Here is a 26,522-nt window from a genome sequence, read left to right on the forward strand (position 1 = left end):
AAGACACCGTAAACTCTCTATCCCCTGCCAAGAAACAATTATCTGCTATCTTCCCCTCTATAAATCACACAAAAAAGTGTGTGTGAATTGTGTGTGTACATGCATGCATTTGTGTGTGTGTGCGTGTGCATGTGCTGCACATGTATACATTGTTTGTGTGGGTGCACTGTGTGTAGTTGCACATATATGCACTATGCATGGGTTCTAGTCAAATAAACTTGTCACTTGGTGGGAAAGTTACTGAATTTGAATTATAAATGGAGCTCAATTCCACCCTGCTCTGCCTGAGGAGTTGATACTTTGGCATCCAGATTCCCGATATAGAGACCTCATCTCAAAAAGCCCACCAGTTCTACATCAGGTCCTTGTCTGTCTTTCAGAGGACTGACAAAGGGACACTTGGAATCTCCCCTAAACAGCTGGCTGACCAGACCAAAACCACTATTAAAAATAGACTGTGCTTCATTCCTCTACTGTTGCCGATGGACCGGACAGCTCAGAGGTGATTTCTGGTACAGCCTGTGTGTGTATGTGTGTGCATGCGTGTCTGCGTATGAGTGAGTATGTGTCTGATTGTCAGTACCAAGTGTGTGTGTGTGCTTGTCTGCATGTGTATGTGTATCTGCGCATGCATATATGTGCGTGTCTGACTTAATTTGTTTGTGTGTGTTTGTGTGTGTGTGTGTGACTGTGGGTCCCCGGTGGCTCACTGCCCTTTAGCCCCTTCACTTTGCATTAATCTGCAGTCAGTGATAAAAGAGGAGCGTCGGCCAGCAGCGATGTACGAAGGAATCCAAGTAGCCAGTACACTCAGGCCACCCCAAGTCCCCTGATAGAGGAGAGACCCAGTGCAGTGCAAGGGTGACACACAGACACACAAATGCTACGCACTACACACACATGTACTTGGTATACACACACAAAATTGGTACCCACCACACACATTACCCACCACACACAGCACCAGACACGTGGATGATGTCATTCCCTGCCGCCCTCCCACTAGCCTGACTGCTGCCAACACACAAACAGACAAGGCCCAGCCAGGATCATACCAATGGAGGTCTCCCCTCTCAAGGCTGTGAACAATAAATGTCGGCAAGTTAGTCATCCTCATTGCATCCCGAAATGAAATAATTAGGTCCTTCAAGTCTGTGAGGTGCAGTTATATTTTAATTTAAGTAATTTTAAAGTAAATCGGTCAAAGAAAGACTTTGTGTTTACTCGGCCCACCCAATAACTGCAACATTAACTTTATTATAACTATCTTTATGGGACCATTGTTATAGTATGACAGAATGTAGTTTGCCTCTATAAACATGTTAGTATCTTAAGAGTATTAGAATGCAATATTACGAAAGGATGCAAAAACACAATGTAGGATGGGATATTGTAGTAATATAGTTCTGTTTATTTTCAGACATGGATAAGAGATCATTGACATTCTTCTTTGACTTTTTTTTTTACAGCAGCTGATAAAACAGATAGAATCTTTTAGTCAACTAGAGTTGACTGAAAAGGTACAGAAGATACTGTAGCTTCAAGTGTTAGAAAAGACACAGTGGCATCAAGGAAGTTTTCATCTTCATTCCTTCGACCGTTTAGAAAACTCTTTAGTTTGAAAAGTGGATTGTCGAATACATCACCTATGTCTTCATTCTAGCGTCATCACAGAGTCAATCAAATATTTAAAAAACTGATTAGTTTACCCATATTACATAGTTACCCCATCCTTAAAATTATATTTATCCTAAATCACAAATGTACCTAATTTTATTGATAAACAGGAAGTAATCTATGGAACCTGGGAGTTTACTTTCTCACATATTAGCATTAGCATTGTTGCGCGCAAAATAATAAGACTTATAGGAGCCATGGCAGCATGATCGAAGCATTCCCAAATCAACTCAGTCACTTCATTCCAATTCCCTACCATTCCCATTGCCTTGTGTTGTTAGGTTCTAATTCTCAGAGTAAAAACACACATTATGAAAGCCCAGAGGGTCAATACAGCTGCATTCAGACAAAACACGTTTCTATCACCACAAGTATATAAACTCCAATTTAGGCACTCCTCCTTCTCTCAAATCCTTACATATTTTATGGTTCAACAGGAAGACTAAGTAATAGGGTAATAAACCATAATTTCTCCCTTAAGGGGATCTGACCTTACCTCAACCCCTCATTTGCCTAATCCACAGATGTCCATCCGTATCCCCTATAGCACTCCCGTGACTTCTTCCCGTCCATCCAATACATTCCAAAGTCATCTGGCTCCTACAGATAACCATTAACTTCTGATGTAAAAACCAGTCTCTTTCACTCCTTAGATACTATACTTCTGAGTATAACAATGTTCCAAGTTTAACGCAGAATCGAACAGTATCCAACACCGTTAACACTAAGTAAACAACTTTAAAGATCGCGCCAACAGTCATAGTCACCCTACTTCTAGCTCCTAGACAACTTTGCAGTATTTAAAAAAATATATATAATTTCTTACATTATTTTCTCTATTACCTACAGGCGAAAATCACTTTTGGATATTAGATTGGTGGTCACTCACCATAAATTGAACTTCCTGGACCCTTTGTTTAAACTGCCCGAGGCAACTCCATTCATCCCGGGTGACACTCCAAAACAACTGCCGAAGGAGAAGTGGGGACTTAGTCAGACTCAGGAAACAGGCATACCACCCACTGCTTCAGAGTATATTACTCTGTAACAGTCAATCCCTGGACAATAAAATATATGAGCTCAGGGCAAGGATCGTCCAGGCAGAGACATATTCTGCTTTATAGAATCATGGCTATCTCTGGATACATTGTCCCCGTCCATAGAACCAGCGTGGTCCTACGTTCATTGTGTGGTCAGGAACAAAGAACTATCCGGGAAACATAAAGGTAAGGAGCATGTTTCATGACAAACAACTCATGGTGTTATTGGGTAACGTACAGGAACTCAAGTCCTTTGGTTCTCCCGATCTGGAATACCTCCTTCAAATGCCGACCACATTACCTCCCAAGACAATTGTCTTCGGTAATAGTCACTGCCATGTACATTTCCTCACAAGCAGACACTGCGACGGCACTCAAGAAACCGCATATCCTGAAGGAACATTGTAGCTGGGGACTTTAACAAAGGAAATCTGAGGAAAACACTACCAAAATGCTATCAACATCTTTGCTACTCATGGTGCGAAAATTCTTGTTCACTGCTACTCTCCCTTCCGGGATGGCTACAAGGCCCTAACCTCCCTTCGGAAATCTGACCATACCTCTTCCTCAACGTCAACAAAAGCTGATCGTGGACAGGAGCTGATCGTGAACTACAGGAGACAGCAGAGAGAGCACACCCCCATCCAAATTGACAGAGACCTGAAATGATCCCTTCACACCAACAATGTGGTGAAGAAGGTGCAACAACACCTCTTCAACCCCAAGTCCCTCACAAACATCTACAGATGCACCCTTGAGAGCATCCTGTCAGGCAGTATAACCGCCTGGTAAGGCAATTGTACCGTCGATAACAGCAGGGCACTCTAGGGGTGGTACGGTCCGCCCAATGCACCATCGGGGGCACACTGCCTGCCCTCCAGGATATCTACAGCACCCGGTGTCACAGGAAGGCCAAGATCATCATCAAGGACCTCAGCCACCCGAGCCACGGACTGTTCACCCCGCTACCATCTAGAAGACAGAGACAGTACATCAAAGCTGGGACCGAGAGACTGATAAACAGCTTATATCCCCAGGCCATCAGAGTGTTAAATAGCCACCACTAGATGGCCTCCACCCAGTACTGTGCAATCTGCCCACTACCCTACTCTGCCCCTCAGTCACTATCACTAGCTGGCCACCACCGGGTACTCTAGCCTGCACCTTAGGGACTACTACATAGTCAATGACCACTGGTCACTTTAATAATATTTACATACTATTTATACATCCATTGCTGTACTACATAAAATATTTAAAAAATACATTTGCGATTATTGTGTGCTCGTTGAAATTTACTGCACCGATCGATAGGAACATAAGCATATCGCTGCACCCACTATATAGCGCTTGTTAAACTGTGTACGCAAACAATAACATTTCATTTTAAGAAATCAAAATCTTCGGTCGCTGACTCTCCAGGTCCATAGACCACTCACTAAAGGTAAATATGCAATTTCAGTGAACTATCCCTTTAAAATGTAAAACAAATAGGCACAATGAGCTAAAAACATTCTTACATCACCAGCATTGCTTCTCAGCCCATGCTGAACTATTCTGGCCAGATATCTCATACAGAAAATATATTTGCTTTAAAAAAAGCAGTCTAGTGACTCCAAAAATATTTTCCCAAATAACTTCTTGGCTTTTAAAATGCAAACCAAGGAAACCTAGGTGTTCACTGTTTCCTGTAGCATTCAAAGAGCAACAAGGAATTTACACAAGAAAACATCTCACGTTACTTGACCACTTTCTAAGGTACAAACTGCTTGCGAACTTTTCAACTCAAGCCATAACACATAACCGACCATAGGACCTCTCACCACCCGTGCTGGGCCCAGTGGTCGGTTACGTGCTATGGCTTAAGTTCAAAGTGCCGCAGTCTCAATCACAATTCAACACTGCATTGCCATAGGAGGAAGACTCTCGTCAAACTCTCACTCCATTCGCTAAGACGCCAGCAATTTGGCGGCGTATAGAAGTAGTCCGCCCAGGCCGGCAGCGGTCGCTATGGCGATGGCCCTGGCCAGCAGGAACTCCATAGAGTCCTCGAGCTTGGTGTGCAACCGCAGCACCTGGCGCTGGGTGTCCTCGCGGCTGCCCGAGTTTTCCACCACGTGACTGGCCAATCCCCGCTTCTCATTTAGGGGCATCTGGGCGGCCACACGCTGCTCCGCCTGCTCCTGGGTCAGCCCGTCCCGGTTCATGAGGCGCGACAGCTGGGTGGCCGGGTCACTGAATCAGGAAAAGAGAACATGCTTAACCCTTTACACTGGCAGATTTGGACAATGATAAGCGCCTAAATTGGAATGCAGTGGCTGTACAGGAACATGATATACATGACATCAGAGGGTTTTGGCTGACAGCCGTTCTAAACTTGAGCATTGCTTGAGAATAAGTTGCACCCATCCCTCCAGCTAATTGGGAAACTTTTGCAATTGTTTTGTTGTCTGGGTAAGGGAAATGCTGTAAATTACAAAAATGAGACTTGAGGATTATAATACTGATTTGATGTCATACAATGCACTCATGACTCTGTTCTATGGCCACCAAAATTACGATGTGCTTCTGTGAATTGCCTTGTGAAAGTCTAACACTAATATAGTATTTCATAATTTAGCTGGTAATGTTAGCAATAGAACAAACTTTATATGTATGCCCACCTGACCCAGATTACGATTTATAATGGACCGTTGTTGGAAACGACACCTCCACTTCGCTGATCTTCAACACAGGGGCCCCACAAGGGTGCGTGCTCAGACCCCTCCTGTACTCCCTGTTCACCAATGACTGCGTGGCCACGCAAGCATCCAATTCAATCATCAAGGTTGCAGATGTCACAAGAGTAGTAGACCTGATTATCAACAATGACGAGACAGCCTACAGGGAGGTGGTGAGGGCCCTGGCGGAGTGGTGAAAGGGAAAAAAACTCCCTCTCAACGTCAACAAAATGAAGGAGCTGATCATGGACTACAGGAGACAGTAGAGGGAGAACGCCTCTATCCACATAACGTTTTTGTAATGTTACCCACCACAGTGCCGTCAAAGCTCATCACTAAGCTAACACCTCCCTCTGCAACAGGATCCTGGACTTCCTGAAAGGCCGCCCACAGGTGGTAAGGGTAGGTAACAACACATCTGACACGCTGAACGTCAACAAGGGGGCTTCCTCAGGGGTGTTTGTGCTTAGTCCCCTCCTGTACACCCTGTTCATCCACGACTGTGTGGCCAAGCACGACTCCAACACCATCAATAAGTTTGCAGACAACACAACGGTGGTAGGCCTGATCACTGACAACGATGAGACAGAGACCTGGCAGTGTGGTACCAGGACAACAACCTCTCCCTCAACATTAAGACAAAGAGCTGATCGAGGACTACAGGAAAAGGAGGGCCGAGCACAAATTGACAGGTTTATAACGGCACACATTGACATCACCAACAAACTATCATGGTCCAAACACACCAAGACAGTTTTGAACAGGGCATGAGAACGCCTATTCCCCTCAGGAGACTGAAAAGAGTGTCCCCAAATCCTCAAAAAGTTCTACAGCTGCACCATCGAGAGCATCCTGACTGGTTGCATCACCGCCTGGTATGGAAACTGCTCGGCATCAGACCGCAAGGCGCTACAAAGTGTAGTGTGTATGGCCCAGTAACCCGTACATTGACTTGGTACTGGTACCCCCTGTATATAGCCTCATTATTGTTATTTTACTTTAGATTATTTAGAAAATACTTTCTCACTCTGCACTGTTTGTTAAGGGCTTGTAAAGTAAGCATTTCAAGGTCTACACCTGTTGTATTAGGCAGATGTGACAAATAACATTTTATTTTACCCATAATGTTCCCCAGATGTTTGAGTGTCCAGTTTTCAGTTAGTTAGGGGAACATTCTATGTACGTTAGCAAAAACCTCCTGAAACCTATTTAGCAGGTTCTGGCATTAGAGTTAGGAGATTATTCCCTAAATATTAAACGTGGTCACCATGACCTCAGAATAGTCCATATTAAATGTTCTAGACACGTTTAATTGGAACACTGCAAGAACTGTATCCATGGAATATTCTTTGAAGGAATATTCCCATAACCCTCGGAGAACTGGACACAGAAATGTTCTTGCAGCGTTCTCACGAAACGTGTCTAGAACATTAATATCGAATATTCTGAGGTCATGGTGACCACGTTCTGGTTAAGTTCTGTTTGACATTAAGGAAATGGTCTCTTGGAAACAGTACTTGTCCTTGTTGAACTTCTCTCTGGTCTAGGTTTAAGAAAGCTAAAAAGGTGCCGCTTGGTCGTGCGCTACACGAGGTCAGCATTCAATTTACCTGAATTCTGAGCGCAGCGCACTACCCCAAAGCGCCGTGCTGCAATAGTTGTCATGATACTCAGTATCACAAAACTCAATGTATCATGGGAAGGAAAGTCAACATGAAGCAGAACACATTTCTTGAGGAAAACAGTCCTAAGGTAGGAAGCAAACAGATATTGTCACGTTTATTTTCCAAGCTAGAGCACATCATATTTTAGGTTGAAACCTTTAAGCAGGTTCAAACTTTTAGAAATGAAAGGTCGGAGAGCCGTAGTTGGTCTTACCAGTACACCACCACAGTGTGGTTAAGGAAGCGGGTGAGACGCCTCGTCTCGAAGAGCAGGGGCACGTCTAGCACCACGTAGCGATAACCTGGAGGGGAAAGAGCAGCAGCACTACAATAGAGCCCTCACACCAGAGCCGTGGAACTGCTGTACTGTACTGTGGCTCCTACCAATCCACCCTCTATGGAAAGTTACAATGTTAGGTATTCCATGGTTTATTCTCCATGTCCCATTAAGAATTCATTACACTTTTTCATATGATTGTTATGACATATGCAATTTAGTGGCTTTACAATATATGATACATTTGCTGTAGACGGGAAGACCACCCCAGGAAAAAAATAATAATTTTAATGTACTGCTGTAATTGTCTTTTTTACACTTAGTTAGCTAACCTCTGAGGAAGAAAAAGAAGATCTGTTTGAGCATGGCCTTGTGGATCTCTGGGTGGGTGATGGAGTTAAGCAGGCGCCGCTTGTCCTCGCTGGCGAAGATGAGCTGACCCAGCTTCTGCCGGTCGATCTCCCCATTTACCAGCAGGATCTCGGGGCCAAAGTGCTTCACGATCCGGCAGTAGGCCGGACTGTGGGGCTCCACCACTGGCAAAGACACAGGACACGGTTAGCTTAACCTGATTAAAGACATGTTCATTAAGGCACGCAACAGAATGTGTTCTCAAACATTTGCATCGGAAAACAAAAATGAGCATTTCTTAAATTGACAAGTCCATGAAGTACCTCTCGGTTTCAGTCACATTTTTCCCCCTATTTGGTGCCTAATGAATACGACAACCCTTGCCACGGCTTTCTCACAGCCATCCAATATAAAGACGCCTGTGTTGTCTAGGATTGAATAGTTTACCGGTATTTTACAAAAATGTTCCATCCCAAGATTTAACACATTTTCTACGGGTAACCCAGTATTTAACCGCCAAAACAAGTAGTCTCAATCTAAAGCATATAAATATGTCTGGATTTGATTAGAGCTTCTAACGGCTTAAAAATTCAAGCCTGATGATACCTGAGCCTGATGAACCCTACATTAAGGATATTTTATGAGCCCATGCCTAAAAATGCCCAAACGATTTTGCCATTAACCAATGATTTACATGATAGATAGACTACCGCACATTATGCACGACAGAAGAACATAAAAGCCCATAGATGTTGTTATGCTAAATGGTAAATGAATGCAACAAGCTCCAGTAAGCTAATCTTTTTGAGTGTGGACTGTATTATGCTGCATTACATGGACTGGAATTACACACCGCGTTCAAACCATGCGATGCTGGTGCTGGATATGCAGCCTACAAAGTTTAGCGAATTTGATTTAAATTGTGAAATATAATAGAGCTTATTTTAAGCATATACAGTTGAAGTCAGAAGTTTACATACACCTTAGCCATACACATTTACACTCAGCATTTCACAGTTCCTGACATTTAATCCTAATAAAAATTCCCTGTTTTAGGTCAGTTAGGATCACCACTTTATTTTAAGAATGTGAAATGTCAGCATAATGGTAGAGAGAATGATTTATTTCAGCTTTTATTTCTTTCATCACATTCCCAGTGGGTCAGAAGTTTACATGCACTCAATTTGTATTTGGTAGCATTGCCTTGAAATTGTTTAACTTGGGTCAAACGTTTCAGGTAGCCTTCCACAAGCTTCCCACAATAAGTTGGGTGAATTTTGTCCCATTCCTCCTGACAGAGCTGGTGCATTTGGAAGACCCATTTGCGACCAAGCTTAAACTTCCTGACTGATGTCTTGAGATGTTGCTTCAATACATCCACATCATTTTCCGTCCTCATGATTCTATCTATTTTGTGAAGTGCACCAGTCCCTCCTGCAGCAAAGCACCCCCACAACATGATGCTGCCACCCCCGTGCTTAACGGTTGGGATGGTGATCTTCGGCTTGCAAGCCTCCCCCTTTTTCCTCCAAAAATAACGATGGTCATTATGGCCAAACAGTTCTATTTTTGTTTCATCAGACCAGAGGACATTTCTCCAAAAAGTACGATCTTTGTCCCCATGTGCAGTTGCAAACCGTAGTTTTGATTTTTTTTATGGCGGTTTTGGAGCAGTGGCTTCTTCCTTGCTGAGCGGCCTTTCAAGTTATGTCGATATAAGACTCGTTTGACTGTGGATATAGATACTTTTGTACCCGTTTCCTCCAGCATCTTCACAAGGTCCGTTGCTGTTGTTCTGGGATTGATTTTCACTTTTCGCACCAAAGTACGTTCATCTCTAGGAGACAGAACACGTCTCCTTCCTGAGCGGTATGACGGATGCGTGATCCCATGGTGTTTATACTTGCGTACTATTGTATGATGGAATCTTCTGGAATTTTCAAAGCTGTTTAAAGGCACAGTCAACTTAGTGTATGTAAACTTCTGACCCACTGGAATTGAGATACAGTGAATTGTATGTGAAATAATCTGTCTGTAAACAATTTTTGGAAAAATTACTTGTGTCATCCACAAAGTAGATGTCCTATCCGACTTGCCAAAACTATAGTTTGTAAACAAGAAATTTGTGGAGTGAAAAACAAGTTAATGACTGTAAACTTCCGACTTCAACTGTATAGGCTACCTTTCATAATAATCCTACCCATTTCTCTCTCTATTGTTGCTTCATTTCTTCCTCGCTTTCAACAGCTAAATTAAATATGTTGTACTTATCTTCATAATTGTAATGACATAATGAATAATATAGGACTAGAATAAGATGCAGACAGCTTTCAATTATTTTCACAAAGATTGAATGGTTATGGTCTGAATAAATAGGCCTAACTTCTGTAGCCTATTCCCATTGCGTGTGTTCTCTCTTCTTTCAAAACTCCCCACGAGTTCTATTGGCTGCTGTAATTAACAATCAGCAAACAAGAGCTTGCATCCCACTTCGAATAGTCTATTATTAAACGGAAAAGAAACAAAAATGTCCAGCAAGAGATTTTAGTCTAGCTTTTCCTGGGACTCCAAGAGCTAACCCACTTGGCACAGATGTCAATTCAACATCTATTCCACATTGGTTCAACCAGTGTGCGCCCAGTGGGAAGAAGCGTTTAAAGGAGAGAGGCCAGCGTAGCGCAGGTGCGTATTGCGCAAGAGACAGAGGCTATAAGTTAGAAGTTTATGCATCACTCATCATTCATTAGATAAATAACGCTAATACTGCATTCAATTTATTACCTGAAAGAGGTAGGGTAGGATTTGATATATACTGAACAACAATATAAACGCAAGTGTAAAGTATTGGTCCAATGTTTCATGAGCTGAAATAAGATCCCACAAATGTTCAATATGCACAAAATGCTTATCTCTCAAATTTGGTGCACAAATTTGTTTACATTCCAGTTAGTGAGCATTTCTCCGATGCCAAGATAATCCATCCACCTGACAGGTGTGGTATATCAAGAAGCTGATTAAACAGCATGATTACACAGGTGCACCTTGTGCTGTGGACAATGAAAGGCCACTCTAAAATGAACAGTTGTCACACAACACAATACCACAGATGTCTCAAGTTGAGGGAGCGTGCAATTTGAATGCTAACTGCAGGGAACGTCCACCAGTGCTGTTGCCAGAGAATGTAATGTTAATTTCTATACCCTAAGCCGCCTCCAACGTCTTTTTAGAGAATTTGGCAGTAGGTCCAACTGGCCTCACAACCACAGATCACGTGTATGGCTTCTTGTGGGTGAGCGGTTTGCTTATGTCAACGTTATGAACAGAGTGCCCTATGGTGGAGGTGGGGTTATGCTATGGCAGGCATAAACTACAGACAAACACAATTGCATTTTATCGATGGAAATCTGTGACCAACAGATGCATATCCATATTCCCAGTCACGTGAAATCCATAGATTAGGGCCTAATTAATTTTTTGAATTGACTGATATCCTCTTAACTCAGTAAAATGTTTGAAATCGTTGCATATTGCATTTAGATTTTTGTTCAGTGTGTATACAGTGCATTTATTCCACATTTTGTTATGTTACAGACTTATTCTAAAATTGATTAAATAGTTTTTTTGGGGGGCGTAAATCAGAAAACCCGTCAGTATCCGGTGTAACCACCATTTGCCTCATGCAGCGCGACATCTCCTTTGCATAGAGTTGATCAGGCTGTTGATTGTGACTTCTTCAATGGCTGTGCAACGTTGCTGGATATTGGTGGGAACTGGAACACGCTGTGTACACGTCAATCCAGACAGAGCATCCCAAACATGCTCAATGCATGATATGTCTGGTGTGTATGCAGGCCATGAAAGAACTGGGACATTTTCAGCCTCCAGGAATTTTGTACATATCCTTGTGACATGTGGTCGTGCATTATCAGGCTGAAAAATGTGGTGATGGCAGTAGATGAATGCACAACAATGGGCCTCAAGATCTCGTCACGGTATCTCTGTGCATTCAAATTGCAATTGTTAAAATGCAATTGTGTTCATTGGCCGTAGCTTATGCCTGCCTATAGCATAACCCCACCGCCACCACGGGTCAGTCTGTTCACAATGTTGACGTCAGCAAACCACTCGCACACACAACGTCATCTGTCCAGTACAGTTGAAACCGGGATTCAGCCGTGAAGAGCACACTTCTCTAGTGTGCTAGTGGCCATGAAGTCGGTTACGACGCCAAACTACAGTCAGGTCCAGACCCTGGTGAAGTCAATGAGCAGGTAGGTTAGCTTCCATGAGATTGTTTCTGCAGAAATTGTTCCGTTGTACAAACCCAGTTTCATCAGCTGCCCAGGTGGCAGGTCTCAGACGATTCTGCTGGTGAAAAGCCCTGAAATGGAGGTCCTGGGCTGGTATGGTTACAGATGGTCTGATGTTGTGATGCCGGTTGGACATAGTGCCAAATTCTTTAAAACAACGTTGGAGGCTGCTTATGGTAGAGAAATGAACATTAAATTCAATGGGATATCTGTGGCACTGTATTGTGTGACAAAACTGCAGATTTAGAGTGGCCTTTTATTGTCCCTAGCGCAAACTGATACCTGTCAGATGGATGGATTATTTTGGCAAAGGAGAAATGCTAACTATGTAAACAAATTTGTGGACAACATTTTAGAGAAATAAGCTTTTGGTGCATATGGAAAATTCTGGGGATATTTTATTTCAGCTCGTGAAACATGGGATCAACACTTTATATGTTGCGTTTGTTTAGTGTAATATACCAGTTTCGCAGTTACTTATCCTTGGAAAAGGGAGTGAGTTTGGGACGTAAATCTCAGTAATTCTCGGTAACCCGGTTCCCGCTATTCAACCCTAGTGTTGTCAAAACAGACGGAATCCCTTTAAATATGCCAACAGGACAGTTCTTTCAAAATGAGTCTGGATTGAATACGACTAGATTCATGATGGCATATCAGAAAAGGCTGGTGGGAGGAGCTACAGTGGGTACAGAAAGTCACCACCCCTTTCAAAAATATTCACATTTTGTTGCCTTACAGCCTGAAATGAAAACATAACATCCAGCTTTATTTACACACAGTAACCCACAATATTCAAGTAAAACATATTTTTTACACTCTGGAAACGAATTAAAAGTAAAACAGTAATAACTGACCCCCCCTTAGAATTGCAATTGCAAACTTGCTGAGGTATAACCAACCACCTTCCAGATCACAAATCAAGCTAATTGGCTTCCATCTGTGATCAATTGTAGTGACTTTGATTAGTTCAGAATAAAAGCAGTTGTTGATAGAGGACTCCACTGCTTAGTAGTGCAATTCAAAGCAAAGAATCCACTATGGGCGGAAAGGTACTTTCAAAAGATCTACGAGATAAAGTTGTGGAAAGGCACAAGTCAGGGGATGGATATAAAATATTTCAAAGGCTTTGTCTATCCCTCGGAGCACAGTTAAGACCATTATTAAGAAGTGGAAGGCGTATGGCACCACCCAGACCATGCATAGATCAAGCCATCCCTCCAAACTGGATGACAGGGCAAGGAGGAGACTGATCAGAGAGGCAAGAAGAAAAAAAACACATCAAGTCTCGTTTGAGCTTTGCCAAAAAGCACATTGTAGATTCCGAGGCCAAGTGGCAAAAGGTGCTGCGGTCAGATGAGACCAAAATTGAACTTTTTGGGCTGAATGTAAAAAGGTCTGGCGAAAACCCAATACATCTTTCCACCCATGTCTACAGTAAAGTATGGCCGTGGCAGCATCCTGTTGTGGGGTTGTTTCTCTTCCGCAGAGACAGGAGCACTTGTCAGGAAAGAAGGGAAAATGGACAGTGCAAAATACTGACAGATTCTTGAGAACCTGCAGCCCTCTGCCAGGAAGTTGAAAATGGTTCACGTTTCAACATGACAATGACCCAAAGCACACCGCCAAAGCAACCGTACAGTGGTTGAAGGACAAGAAGGTGAATGTCCAAGGATGGCCTAATCAGAGCCCCGACCTAAATCCCATCAAGAACCTGTGGAATGACTTGAAGAGTGCAGTCCATGAGCGGTCACCGTGCAATTTGACTGAGCTGAACAACTCTGCAAGGAAGAACGGGCAAATATTGCACAGTCTAGATGTACAAAGTTAGCAGAGACGTATTCAAAGAGACTCATGGCTGTAATTCAAGCAAACGGCAGTTCCACCAAGTATCAACTTTCAGATGTTTTTGTATTAAAACAATTCACTTGAATATTGTGGGTTACTGTGTGTAAATAAAGTCAGATTTATATGTGTTTTCATTTCAGGCTATAAGGCAACAAAAGGTGAACATTTTGAAAGGGGGTGATGACTTTCCATAACCACTATATTGATAGAATGGCTGGAATGGAATTAATGGAATGGCGCCAAATATGTGGTTTCCATGTTTGATACTGTTCTATCGATTCCATTCGAGTCTTTACAATGAGCCCATACTCATATCTCCTCCCACTAACCTCCTTTGCATGACATAGTGATCAATACAAATAATTGGGGCACGCTCAAGTAAATTTTGCAAGGGCTTTAAACTGCACAATGGTTTTTAAAATGAATGCAAATACAGGTGTGGAATGTCAAAATGGACCCAACATTTTGTGTGTGTGTGTGTGTGTGTGTGTGTGTGAGAGAGAGAGAGAGAGGGGGGGGGGAATCCCTTTCAGTCCCATAGCCTGTACCTTTTCTAGCCACCACATCGGCATCGATAATGGGGCAGCCAAGCTCTCGCAGCAGAGAGGACACAGTGCTCTTCCCTGAGGCGATTCCTCCCGTCAACCCCACCAAAAACATCCTACAGAAACACGAAGATAGGTCAGAGTAGGTATTTGTATTTATTATGGATCCCCATTAGCTGCTGCCAAGGCATCAGCTACTCTTCCTGGGGTCCAGCAAAGTTGAGGAAAGTTATACAATTTTAAAAACCTTACAATACACTCAAAACAGATTTCACGACACATTAAGTGTGCCCTCAGGCTGCTACTCTACTACCACATATCTACAACACAAAATCCATGTGTACGTGTCTGTTTGGTATGTATGTTATTGTATGTATGCATGTGTCTGAGCCTGTGTGTCTCTTCACAGTCCCCGCTGTTCTATAAGGTGCATTTGTATCTGTTTAAAAAAAATCTGATTCTACTGCTTGGATCAGCATAGAGTTCCATGTAGTCATGGCTCTATGTAGTACTGTGCGCCTCCCATAGTCTGTTCTGGACTTGAGGACTGTGAAGAGACCTCTGGTGACATGTCTTGTGGGGGGGATGCATGGGTGTCTGAGCTGTGTGGCAGTAGTTCAAACAGACAGCTCGGTGCATTCACCATGTCAACAACTCTCACAAATACAAGTAGTTAGGGATAAGGTTTGCAGTGTGGTTAGGTTTAAAAATCACACTTCAAGAACAATTGTAGAAATAGGCAGGGTTTATTAGTTTGTGGCAACTTGTGATAACCCTGATTAAATCAGTAAACACATTTTTTATTAACTTACTTTTGACCTCAAGAGTCCTTTCTTTCAATTAAAAAGTGTGCAGGGGTAACGTTAGGGCAATCCGGTCCAAGAGACTGCACTGCAGCTATAACGTTAGCTCGCTAGCTGACGTCAGTTGTTGACAAGTCTTTTTCTTGTTGGATAACACGTTTTCAAAATCACACCTATTTGCTCCAATAAGTCTGCACAGTCACTGCCATCTCGGAGACAGACATTACGCATACCGTTGTCGACGATTTCAGCGCAATACAAGCCCAGCTTGACGAAAGTTGACAGTGTTCGGTTACGTTAGGTCAAAGATTTTTATAACTAATCCGCTGTAGACCACACTAAAAAAGTACGTCCGGGTCACAGAATTGAGAAAATATTCAAAATAAAAGTCCCCCACGTAATAGTAGAAAAGTGTCAATAGCCTGTATGTATTCATGATATATGAAAAATAATTGTCTAAACATTAACAATGATTCATATTTCTTCATATTTAAGTGACATTTGAATTAAATGTGGGTTTTTAAACATGTTCCAAGGTCAAATAAATGCCCCCAAAGCAAATCACTGTATATGGAATACACATTGGTTTATAGAGCAAAAACTATTCTAGGTGCCGCAGTAAAAGTATTGTAGGAAATACTCAGTAGGATGTATATGGTGTCATTTCATGAGGCTCTGAATAATATGGAGTATTGCTGGCCTTTTACTCCACCCATTCCATTGGCCACAATCCAAATCACTGTGTATGGAATACATATTGGCTTATAGAGCCAACACTATTCTAGCAGGCAATACGCAGTAGGGCCTATAGTAGGACCTCTGAATAATACAGTGTTTCCTTATTTTCTCAGCACTGTCCAGATCACAAATTACGTTTTTCAAATCAAATCAAATCAAATTCAGCACAATGATCTCATTGTTGTCTCTACCTTCTTGACCTTTGTGCTGTTGACTGTGCCCAACAATGTTTGTACCATGTGTTGCTACCATGTTGTTGTTATGTTGTGTTGGTACAATGATGTTTTGTCATGTGTTGCTGTCTTGCTATGTTGTCGTCTTAGGTCTCTCTTCATGGTGTGTTGTGGTGATGTGTGTTTTGTCCTGTGGTGATGTGTATTTATTTATCTAAATCCCAGGCCCCGTCCCCGCAGGAGGCCTTTTGCCTTTGGTCGGCCGTCATTGTAAATAAGAATTTGTTCTTAACTGACTGGCCTTGTTAAATAAAGGTTAAATAAAATAAAAATTAAGGATTTCACGATTGAGTGGAGGCAAGGTTGTCCAGATCTCCAGGGCCCCCACTTCTAGAGGATACCCATTAAGACCCCTGCGTAGAGCCTCACCTGATGGCCCACATGCTCCTACTCCTGTTGCTTCTCCATCAGTTCAGCCATGTGGATGCAAGATGTTTTTTTGTGCAACAGTGGCGTGCAAATAAGTACTTTCAGGACATCTATAGGGTATGTTATTTACTGTTGCTATTGGCTGAGATTTCATCCACATTTCTTTTAAGTGCATGTGTTAGAAAGTATAATAATCACTGCAAAACCTAACCATTGCAAAAACGCTGACCCTCAAAGGTGGACATGCTGTGCTTCACAAAGTCCTACAGAGTTCAGAAGGAACCTCTGAGAGAGAGACCCAACCCAGGGAGTGGTCAGGGGGAGAAGGGGCAGGCGGCAGGGTAAGATCATGGAGTGGTCTGGGGAAAGGCAGCGGGGTAAGATCAGGAAGTGGTCAGGGGGAGAAGGGGCAGACAGCAGGGTAAGATCAGGGAGTGGTCAGGGGGAGAAGGGGCAGGCAGAAGGGTAAGGTCAGGGAGTGGTCAGGGGGAGAAGGGGGCAGGCAGAAGGGTAAGATCAGGGGGAGAAGGGGCAGGCAGCAGGGTAAGGTCAGGGAGAAGGCAGCAGATCAGGGCATGCTCAGACACTGAAAAAGAGGACACAGAGACCCATGGATAATCCTGCTATTTCATTTGCAATTCATTCTGATCTGCAGCACAATGAAAACATTGATAATGCATTTTGGAAAGAAGAATCTTAATCAGATTAAGTTCATCAATCCTTTGAGCCCGTCACCCATATGTAAGGAGATGGGAGATAAAACCCAAGTCAGTGCAACATAGTCAAAGACAGTACACTAATTGGCACAAAAACACCAAACACAGAGTGGGAAGGAGAAATGAGGTGACACATAAATATGGCGAGAATAGGTCACACAACAAATAAACCCAAAACACTGCGTTACACGTTCAATGTCATTTTTATTTCAAGCGTGTTGTGCAGATGAGCAGATCTTGACGTGATGCCTTTAAAGCACTTCATGAGACATGAGTGCGAAGGGTCGGTAGTCATTCAGGCAGGTTACCTTGGGGTTCTTGGGCACAGGGACTATATTGGTCTGCTTGAAACATGCAGGTATTACAGGCTCGGTCAGGGACAGGTTGAAAATGTCAGTGAAGACACTTGCCAGTTGGTCTGCGAATGCTCCGAGTACACATCCTGGTTATTCGTCTGGCCCTGCAGCCTTGTGAATGTTGACCTGTTTATGGTGCATTGGGATGCTATCGGAATCATTAACATTTGTAACAAGAGTTCGCTGTTTCACTCCTGTAATTAGACTGCAATTGCATGGTGTTATTAGTGTAACTATGAATAATGGATATTGAAAATGTACTACATAGTAAGGATTTTAATATTTCCTGGAAATATTCCTACCCATGAGAACTTGTGGTAACACTTAGTGTAATAAGAACCCCTTAAAATTAACAAGTATTGTAATAATTCATAGTTACACTGTAATAACAGCAAGTTCTCATGGGTAGGCCTATTTCCAGGAAATATTAAAATCCTTACTATGTAGTATATTTTCAATATCTAATGTCAGTCGCTCAGAAAAGGATATGTAAAAAAAAACATTTAAAAATAAACGGATACTGTGGCCTTTCGTCATGCGAGCTAAAATGTGTTGTGGACACTGAATGCACTTGATGTCCTTGTTTTATGTTCAGGCGATATCACACATTCAGATGAAGATGGTAAAAGACCATTCCGAGCTCTGAGCAGGGATCGACTTGCATTGTCATTACATAATTTCTGGGAACTTTATATGGGGCTGATTAACAGCCAATGCCGACTTCAGATGTTTGGCTGCTCAAAAGAAGTGGCATTGGACTAGATACATCAGTGTTGACGAACATCTGAACGACACAAAAACAACTTTTGGGATTCTGATTAAATCAAATCAAATTACTGAAAGAAAGAACTTGAAGATGACCAAAATACAGCGAACAATGGGTTTATGTTTTACAAGTAAATCCTATTAAAAGGTTCATTGTTTTACTGGGGGAGAAAAAAAACAGACTGGCATGATATGACGAAGCACAGTGCAGTATTCTGGGACACCGCTGGTGGTGGGATCAAGTCTAGAGTCAATAAAAATAAGGATTTTGCTCTATGATTACTTGTAGCTTGCCTTGCCGCACCAAACTACTATGCCCCTGTAGCAGTTATGGTAAGCGATGATCACACACAAATTGTAATAGAGACGTTTTTTTATGCAATGAGGGACAAAGAAAGGCTGGTGCATGACAGTAAAACGGTACCTGTACAAATGGAGGTAGGTCCATAAGTGTTGTTGAATACAGATATGAAAATGTTCAATAGCGACCGTATGTTGACGTATTTGCGGCGCTGCTGAAAAATAGTCACAGGACAAGTCATAGCAAAAGATCTGGACTCCTGTATCATACGAGCAAGTGAAAGTTACTTAATGCGACAGGCTAGTGAACTCCGTAAAAAAAAATATTATGGTAAAGATGTAATTACTTCGCTACTACGGCCTATTTATTGCCTTACCTCCTCACGGCATTTGCACACACTGTATATAGACATTCTTTTTTTTTTTTTTTTTTTTTTACTATTGTGTTATTGTCTGTACGCTGTTTATTCCACGTATAACTCTGTGTTGTTGTGTCGCACTGCTTTGCTTTATCTTGGCCAGGTCGCAGTTGTAAATGAGAACTTGTTCTCAACTAGACTACCTGGTTAAATAAAGGAAAAAAATAAATAAATACAGGGTCAATGTGCTGGGGTACAGGTTAGTCGACTAAGCCAAATCAGAGGAAACTGTCTTCATTCACAGCTGAGAATATTGATAGTCTGGCCGTGCTGCTGCTCCAGTTTCAACTGTTCTGCCTTATTATTATTCAACCATGCTGGTCATTTATGAACATCTTGGCTATGTTCTGTTATAATCTCCACCTGGCACAGCCAGAAGAGGACTGGCCACCCCACATGTGCTCTCTCTAATTCTCTCAGAGGACCTGAGCCCTAGGACCATGCCCCAGGACTACCTGACATGATGACTCCTTGCTGTCCCCAGTCCACCTGGCCACCTTGGGGTTTTAGGCTGGGTTTCTGTACAGCACTTTGAGATATCAGCTGATGTACGAAGGGCTATATAAATACATTTGATTTGAAACAATAAGCAATGGAAATTGGTTCAGTGATAACATAATTGATGTTTACCTTGAACTTGTAAAATCTAATTTCGAGCATCACTTTGTGTTGATGTGCCCTGATTCTTTTGCAAGCCAACAATGACAATCTCTGTTCTGAGAGGATAGATGCTCTGCCTTGGGTACCTAGAATAGCACACAATTGGTGGTGTTCTGAGAATGTTACAGGTATGTCAATCTATATAACATAATTTTGAAAAAAATCATCAAAATATGTCAGTTTAAGCTAGATATCTGGGTGCCTCTCAATCCACTGCATCCGCCGATGTCGCACTTCCGCATCTGCATTGAAAGGAGGCAGAGCTATTGCGATCAAGTGTTTAATAGATGAGAACATTTGCAGAATGTTGGCCAAAATCCATCTCGCGCCATCTTCTCCCAATGCCGGCCACTGGGCTTCCTCTCATCAACATATTTGGTGGTGATTGGAAATGCCTACAGGATGCTTCAGATTTATACATCTGGTTCATTGTTCCATCTGTGGTTAGGTAAGAAACATCTAAGTTAGCTAGTCAACTTTCTTTAGCTTACTAGCTAGTTTAGCTCAGTGCATCGATAATAAGCTCCCGGCATTCACTCGAATTCTACGAAAGGTTCCGCCTGATCGTGGCAAATGTTTCGACTTGAGCTTCCTTGGTGGGAGATCCTATTAAATTACTATAATTAATTCTAATTCTATGGGTGGGCCACATAACTTGACAAATCTTCAATGATGAAAGGATATTTTAATCCCCTATCCAAGTTCTCCATTACACTTTAAACCCTTTCGGATTCATCTCAAATTGATTTATTCCAGAGAATAACAAAAACCTACAATTGTTTCTCCATTACATAAAAAAATTATCTAAAAGTAAAATAACAGCATTAAGAATTCAGACAATATTATATGATAAGTCCAATTTCTCTAGCAGGTGTCAAACTTATGGTTTCTGATTGGCCCTGGGGTCAGAAGGACGGCGACACGTCGGGGAGGACAGACGAAATGGAGGTATGGTGCGAGTGCTTTGGCCTTTTGCCCTTGTGTACCGTTTCGCCACCATTTTCCCCTTCTTCTCGTTCAAGCCTGCCTCTTTTAACAAAGTGTTCTATCCTGGACTCCAGGCTCTCGCAGCGTGGACGCTCAAGCAAGGGCCGATAGGTCCGCTGTTTGGTACCTTCCATCAGCCAGCAATGGGGAGAGGAGGTCCCACCTGATGGAGAAAATGGGTGGTTCCATTACACATCCCCATACAAAATCCCAATGTAACCTGAGTATAAGACAACTAGCACTTGCTCATATAGGCAACTGCCAAAATAATGGTAAGTCTTGAGTAAATGAGAGATACAAAGTACACTGAAAGTGGGTGCTTTCACACAGGTATGGTTCCTGAGTTAATTAACATTCCCTCATGCTTAGGGTCATGTATAAAAATCACAGGTTGGTGGCACCTTAATTGGGGAGAACGGGCTTGTGGTATTGACTGGAGCGGAATGGTATCAAATACATCAGAACACACGTGTTCCAGGGGTTTGATGCCATTCCATTTGCTCCGTTCCGGCCATTATTATGAGGCTCCACTGTGCTGGGCAGGCCATTATTTTCGAAACCATGGCTATGCCTCCATCCACAGGGCATGAATGGTCCCGGAAAGGTTTGATGAGCATGAAAACGATGCAAACCATATGCCATGGCAGTCTCGTTCACCAGATCTCAATCCAATTGAAGACTTACGGAGGATTTAGAAGCGGCGCCTGAGACAGCGTTTTCCACCACTGGAATTTCCCGTTGAAGAATGGTTAAGAATCCCTCCAATAGAGTTCCAGACACTTGTAGAATCTATGACAAGATGCATTTAAGCCGTTCTGGCTCGTGGTGGCCCAAAGCCCTATTAAAGACACTATGTTGGCGTTTCCTTTATTTTGTCAGTTACCTGTAGCCTTTATACTTCTTGACCACAGTCTCCTATGCAGTGCTAGACAATATGATAGGGATAAATAAAGTTGGATTTGATTTCAATGAAGGATTGACAGACCTGTGCTGTCTAGGCCTTGGATCATGCCGTGAATGACCTGGGTCTTGACTGCTGTCTGTGTCCAGTGGTGCTGCAGCGTGGCCAGGGCATGTTCCACCTCCTCAGCCTCCCTGCGCCAACTCAACCCCTCAAAATGGCAGTCGAACAGCACCAGGGGAAAGTCCACCGCCATGCTGAATGAAAAATAGAAAGACCACTCACTTTTGTACTGGGTTGTGTTCATTAGGGCACACTAAGTCAAAATATTTTACAATGGATAAATGACAAGTTTTGGACATGTTCAGATATTACCTCCCTGTTTGAGTGTTTTCTTTCGTTTGGTAAACACGACAAAGCACTATGGTGGACATGTTTTCTAATGACTTGTCTTGTTGTCCAAAATAGATGTTATTTGCTTTTCTAATAAGTGTTTGGAAGAGTCTCTGGATAGCAATGCCTAGACCAACTCACCTGTATTGGGGTTTCCTGGGATTCGTCTTCACATCCAGGAGTTGATCCACTATCTCTGGGGGCTCCAGCTTCTGGCCAATCAGCAGCAGCACTGCCATTATGCACCGCACCTGGTGGAAAGAACAACAGACAACATAGCATGGAGTTAGTACTGGGTGATATAATAATACATTTTATTTGTAACGAGCTGTTCAAAAACCCAAAGCGCTAAAACATATGCAATAAGCCACAGATGAAAACATGTATGCCCAATGAGTCAGGGAGCATTCTCTGACCTGGTGATAGAGGAAGGCCAGTCCTTTGATCTCAAATATGTAGAGGTCGTACGGGTCTGCGGTAGTGGGCGCAGGAGGGGGAGTTTTATGGACAGGCTGGACCGTGGCAGACAGGATTGTCCTCTGGAACTGCAGCACTCCATTGCCCACGTCCATCTTGCAGAGGTTGCGGAAGTCGTGAGTGCCCTCGTAGCTGTAGACCAATGAGTAGGGAGAAGATGCGGGGCTTTCAGTTCAGCTTCTAAAATGACTATTGTTTCAAACTGTGGTGGTGAGAACATACAGGAAGCGTTTCGCCTGCTTTTTAATCTAGCAGGGCAGGTTGTCCCAGCCTACCCATACTGCTGCCAACCTAACTAAATAATTTAGCTTCAGTCAGCATCATTTGACATTTTTAGATTCAATAGCAAATATTGTTTAGAAGGCCTAAGCTTTGCAACCTGCCCTAGAAAGAATCTAGGGTAAACAAGACAATATGGCTCATTGTTTATTTGACCTGTCTTCAAATTACATGCAGGATAATTTGGCACCACCCACCGTTTGGCAGCCTCTGCCATCAACGTTACATCCAGAGCCCCGCGTGGGAAGTAGTACCGGTAGGTTCTAGACTGACAGTCGAAGCGTGCACTGAAGCCCTGCGGAGCAGGTGACCAGTCGAGAATCCTGATGTCCTGGGGCAGGACTCTGTTCAGCATCTTCACATAAGGTAGCTCCGCCACGTCCACTTCGTTCTTGACATCAGCGTCGACATTGGATGGGAGAGTCACTCCTAGGCCTCCACAAAACTGAGTGGAGCGCAAGTCTATCGACATGACCTATGTCAAGAAAAATATATATATACTGTTAAGGCTACATGAGGGCAAAAAACAAATGGGAGTTGGGAATTTGTTACAATATGTTTATGTCCATGCATGGACAGCTAGAAACCATATAGCCTTGCTAGCTTAATCTAAGGCATAACAAACTTGTCCATATGATTTGAAGTAACATAGTTGGGTTGGGAGAGGTTGCCCGCTATTGTGCCAATGTTTTCAAGAACTATTATTGTTGGAGGTGTAGTAGGCCAAGTTATCTGACCTGGGAAAAGGCACTGACTCCTTTGTCAGTGCGGCCACAACGGTGATAGTTAGAACTCTGGCGATCCTGGATCAGTCGAGTCTTTAGAAGAGCCTCGAAGAGCCGGGCTTCCACAGTGCTGTCTGTGTTCTCCTGGACAGCAAAGCCCTGATAGGCCCAGCCCAGGTAGGCTAAGCGGAGCGCAACATGGCGCCGAGGATGGGCAGAGAAATCAAACGGTCGGTCCCGACTCCCTCTTTTGCCCTTTTTCCTGCCACCAGCATCAGGCTTGCTGGTATCCTTCTTTCCATCAGAGTTGGTTGACACCGCCATCTCACCCCCAGTTCCTTCTTTGACCTTCTCTCTTAGCTGTGCTTTCAGTCTCCCCACCTCTCCTTCCAGGTCTCTCACTCTCTGTAGTAATTCCTCAGACATGTTGCTTTGCAAACGGCAAAATAACTTATCTGGAAAGTAAGTTAGAATGACAAAGAGTTGGACTGTGTTTGAATGTAGCTAGTAACTAAGACATTCCTTTTTAGAGTATTTCTGATTTAGTTAGTCACCAGACAGTGACAAATCTAACGTACGAACTTAACCTACACAATTGTCTGCTGCAGAAGGTCAGCTTGCTAGCTGTGTAAAGACATATAAATTGAATTAGTCTAGTATGTGATTCAGATGTAGTTAGCATGTTAGCTAGCTAGCTACCCCATTCACTGACGGTAAATGCTTTAGCACCTATTGACGATAGTATCTTCTGACCGGAGTTTTATTAAGAGCCCTGACGCTTGCTCTAAACATTCATACGGATTACTTGCAGTACATGTGGCGGAAGAGTCAGAATTAGTTAGGTGACATAGATAATTAAGATGTCTTAACTGCATAATATGCTTATATAATTGAATGGTTTAACTCATTATTAGAATGTTTCCCTTCGGACTCTGGTGTTGGCAGTTGCACTTCCTCCCTCAGTTGGGGCTCAGTCACCTGGGGCCCAGAGAGGGGAGAAGTCAGGCTTGTCTATCACTTGTCTGTCCCTGGTGCTATGCAGAATATCAGAAAGAGAAGGACAGGAGGGAACATCGTCTTCATATGTGAATGTGTCTAACTATTTTAAACCACGTGAAGGGATGGTGTGATTAATGGGGAACCAATTACTTGTCTCCACAATGTCTGTGCACCAGTCACTCCCTCCTTTGGCCTTGGGCAAGATGAGGTCTGAGACAAGATGTGTGGGGTAGTGTCTCGAACCATTGTATGTCATCTCGGATGTTGCACCTATCCTGGGATAATGTATGACCTAGAGGCTCACTCCCCTCAGTGAGCTTGTCCAGGCGTGTGGTCAAGAAGGGGTTTTACTTGAGATAGGGGTGTCTGGAGTTCACAATTGGATGTATGCCATAGAATGAGTTGGTGTTTGTGTTATGAAGTAACAGGGATGAGATCAGAGCCTCGTCTTAGGGGCCAAACTCTGAACAATAAGAACAACCTTCATAGCAAATACTATCTGGCGCCGGGATACTCCTTTCTTATATATCAAGTTTCACCTTGTGACCCATTCCATACATCTATTGTTTTTCATGTAGACTAAAAGGGCGTAACTTTGCTGTAAAATATATTTGTATTCTTTGTACATCAAATTTGCTTGCCACAGGAGTGTTGAGATGACCAGCCTCGTTATTATAGAAGCAATTAATTACTCTATTCAAAACGTATTAATAAGGAGAGCATAAAGTCATATCCCAATTGGTGATTGACCGCTCTCCTCATTATTGGATTAGAATGTCCACGACATACATTTTTGGAAACATAAGGAACGCATCTTTCATATCAGCAAGAAATTATAAAATAAAATAAATGTAAAAAAGGTTAAATCACTACACAGCTTTATATTGGTTAGGTTTACTGTTCCCCACACTGCCATATCTCCATGTTACATTGCTTGTTTACTGAAGACAGATGGAAGACATAGGCAGCCACATGTGCTAATTAGTTATCTAACTGCTCTGAACACCTGTGTGTAAACATAACTGGCGAGGTAATGTAGTCCGTCAACTGGAGGAACACAAGGCTTGAGTATCTGTTCAAAACTGCTACAACTATTTTTATTTTAAATATTTTCTCGCTGATATGGGCCATATCAGCATATGTTCAAACCGAGGACCGGTTTGAAAGCGAAGGTTTACTTTTGTAAACGTAAAAACACAGCGTCGGAATGATAGTTTATGTGGAGCCAAATGCAGGCGAATGTAACGGCTGAAAACCCTAGCTTCTCAGTGGAGGCTGCTGAGGGGAGGACGGCCCATAATAATGGCTGGAATGTCGCAAATGGAATGGCATCAAACACATGGAAACCAATGTATTTGATATCATTCCACCTATTTCGCCCCAGCCATTACCTTGAGCCCGGTCTCCCCAATTAAGGTGCCACCAACCTTCTGCGCTACACATGAATAAAACGTGTTTTTGAGTGGTAGCTAGTTAGCTAGCTAGCTAGCTTTATTCTGAGAACGAGGCACCAGTGAAAATAGTTTCAGCTTGCATCAGTACAATAATATCAACATATTTTACCTTTACTTTGACGTGTAGCTTTGATGAGTAAGGTTATCATTCCCTATCAAGATACTTTGGTAAAACGTGACAATGCATGCTTCAACTCGTGCCTCTACCTCGGAATTAACGCTTCAGTTCATTCTGAATGAGACGCAAATTCTAGACGGACTTATTTCCTGTAAGGGTTTCTGGGAGTTGCAGTTCATTGTTGACACTCATTGGTATTTTAGGCAGCTATTTCTTATATTTTTATGTTTATATTGTTGGCTATAAATAAACAAATATAAAGCATGACATCATCAAATAAACTTTATTCCCAAGAATACATTTCAAGCTAAAAAAGTTTCCAATGACAGGGTAAAATATATGTGGACAGAAAGCACGCCAAGCAAACACAATATCAGCATCTTACTAACAGTAGCAGATGT

At 42.7% G+C, this 26,522-nt stretch overlaps 2 protein-coding genes across 3 annotated transcripts; both read right to left on the bottom strand.

The window, feature by feature from the left end:
• Positions 1-1,381: 1,381 nt before the first annotated feature.
• On the bottom strand, positions 1,382-15,581 carry dcakd (dephospho-CoA kinase domain containing). Its single transcript, XM_024387007.2, has 5 exons — positions 15,242-15,581; positions 14,433-14,545; positions 7,711-7,914; positions 7,316-7,403; positions 1,382-4,952 (listed from the first exon to the last, which is right to left on the bottom strand). The coding sequence occupies exons 2-5, from the start codon at positions 14,542-14,544 to the stop codon at positions 4,667-4,669; spliced, it is 690 nt and encodes a 229-aa protein (XP_024242775.1). The 5' UTR covers position 14,545; positions 15,242-15,581; the 3' UTR covers positions 1,382-4,666.
• Positions 15,582-20,453: 4,872 nt separating this feature from the next.
• Positions 20,454-26,258, bottom strand: pus3 (pseudouridylate synthase 3). Of its 2 annotated transcripts, XM_024387000.2 has the most exons (8): positions 26,113-26,258; positions 24,142-24,174; positions 23,563-24,005; positions 23,023-23,300; positions 22,486-22,678; positions 22,211-22,320; positions 21,761-21,933; positions 20,454-20,938 (listed from the first exon to the last, which is right to left on the bottom strand). In XM_024387000.2, the coding sequence occupies exons 1-8, from the start codon at positions 26,150-26,152 to the stop codon at positions 20,694-20,696; spliced, it is 1,515 nt and encodes a 504-aa protein (XP_024242768.1). In that variant the 5' UTR covers positions 26,153-26,258; the 3' UTR covers positions 20,454-20,693. The 2 variants fall into 2 exon arrangements, with proteins under 2 accessions (XP_024242768.1, XP_024242770.1); XM_024387002.2 differs by lacking the exon at positions 24,142-24,174.
• Positions 26,259-26,522: the final 264 nt, after the last annotated feature.

The sequence above is a fragment of the Oncorhynchus tshawytscha genome, linkage group LG24 (assembly GCF_018296145.1).
Source record: "Oncorhynchus tshawytscha isolate Ot180627B linkage group LG24, Otsh_v2.0, whole genome shotgun sequence".
In the NCBI taxonomy this organism is placed as follows: Eukaryota; Metazoa; Chordata; class Actinopteri; order Salmoniformes; family Salmonidae; genus Oncorhynchus; species Oncorhynchus tshawytscha.

Bases quoted from the DNA above. Each gene is read 5' to 3' on its own strand.
- dcakd (XM_024387007.2), bottom strand. From the start codon at position 14,544: ATGTTTTTGGTGGGGTTGACGGGAGGAATCGCCTCAGGGAAGAGCACT. The intron at 7,915-14,432 runs GTACAGGCTATG...TGTCTTTGCCAG, and splicing joins CGATGTGGTGGCTAGAAAAG to TGGTGGAGCCCCACAGTCCG. The intron at 4,953-7,315 runs GTAAGACCAACT...TTCCTGATTCAG, and splicing joins CACACTGTGGTGGTGTACTG to TGACCCGGCCACCCAGCTGT.
- pus3 (XM_024387000.2), bottom strand. From the start codon at position 26,152: ATGATAACCTTACTCATCAAAGCTACACGTCAAAGTAAAG. The intron at 23,301-23,562 runs GTCAGATAACTT...TTCTTGACATAG, and splicing joins GAGTCAGTGCCTTTTCCCAG to GTCATGTCGATAGACTTGCG. The intron at 22,679-23,022 runs GTGGGTGGTGCC...ATTGGTCTACAG, and splicing joins ATGGCAGAGGCTGCCAAACG to CTACGAGGGCACTCACGACT.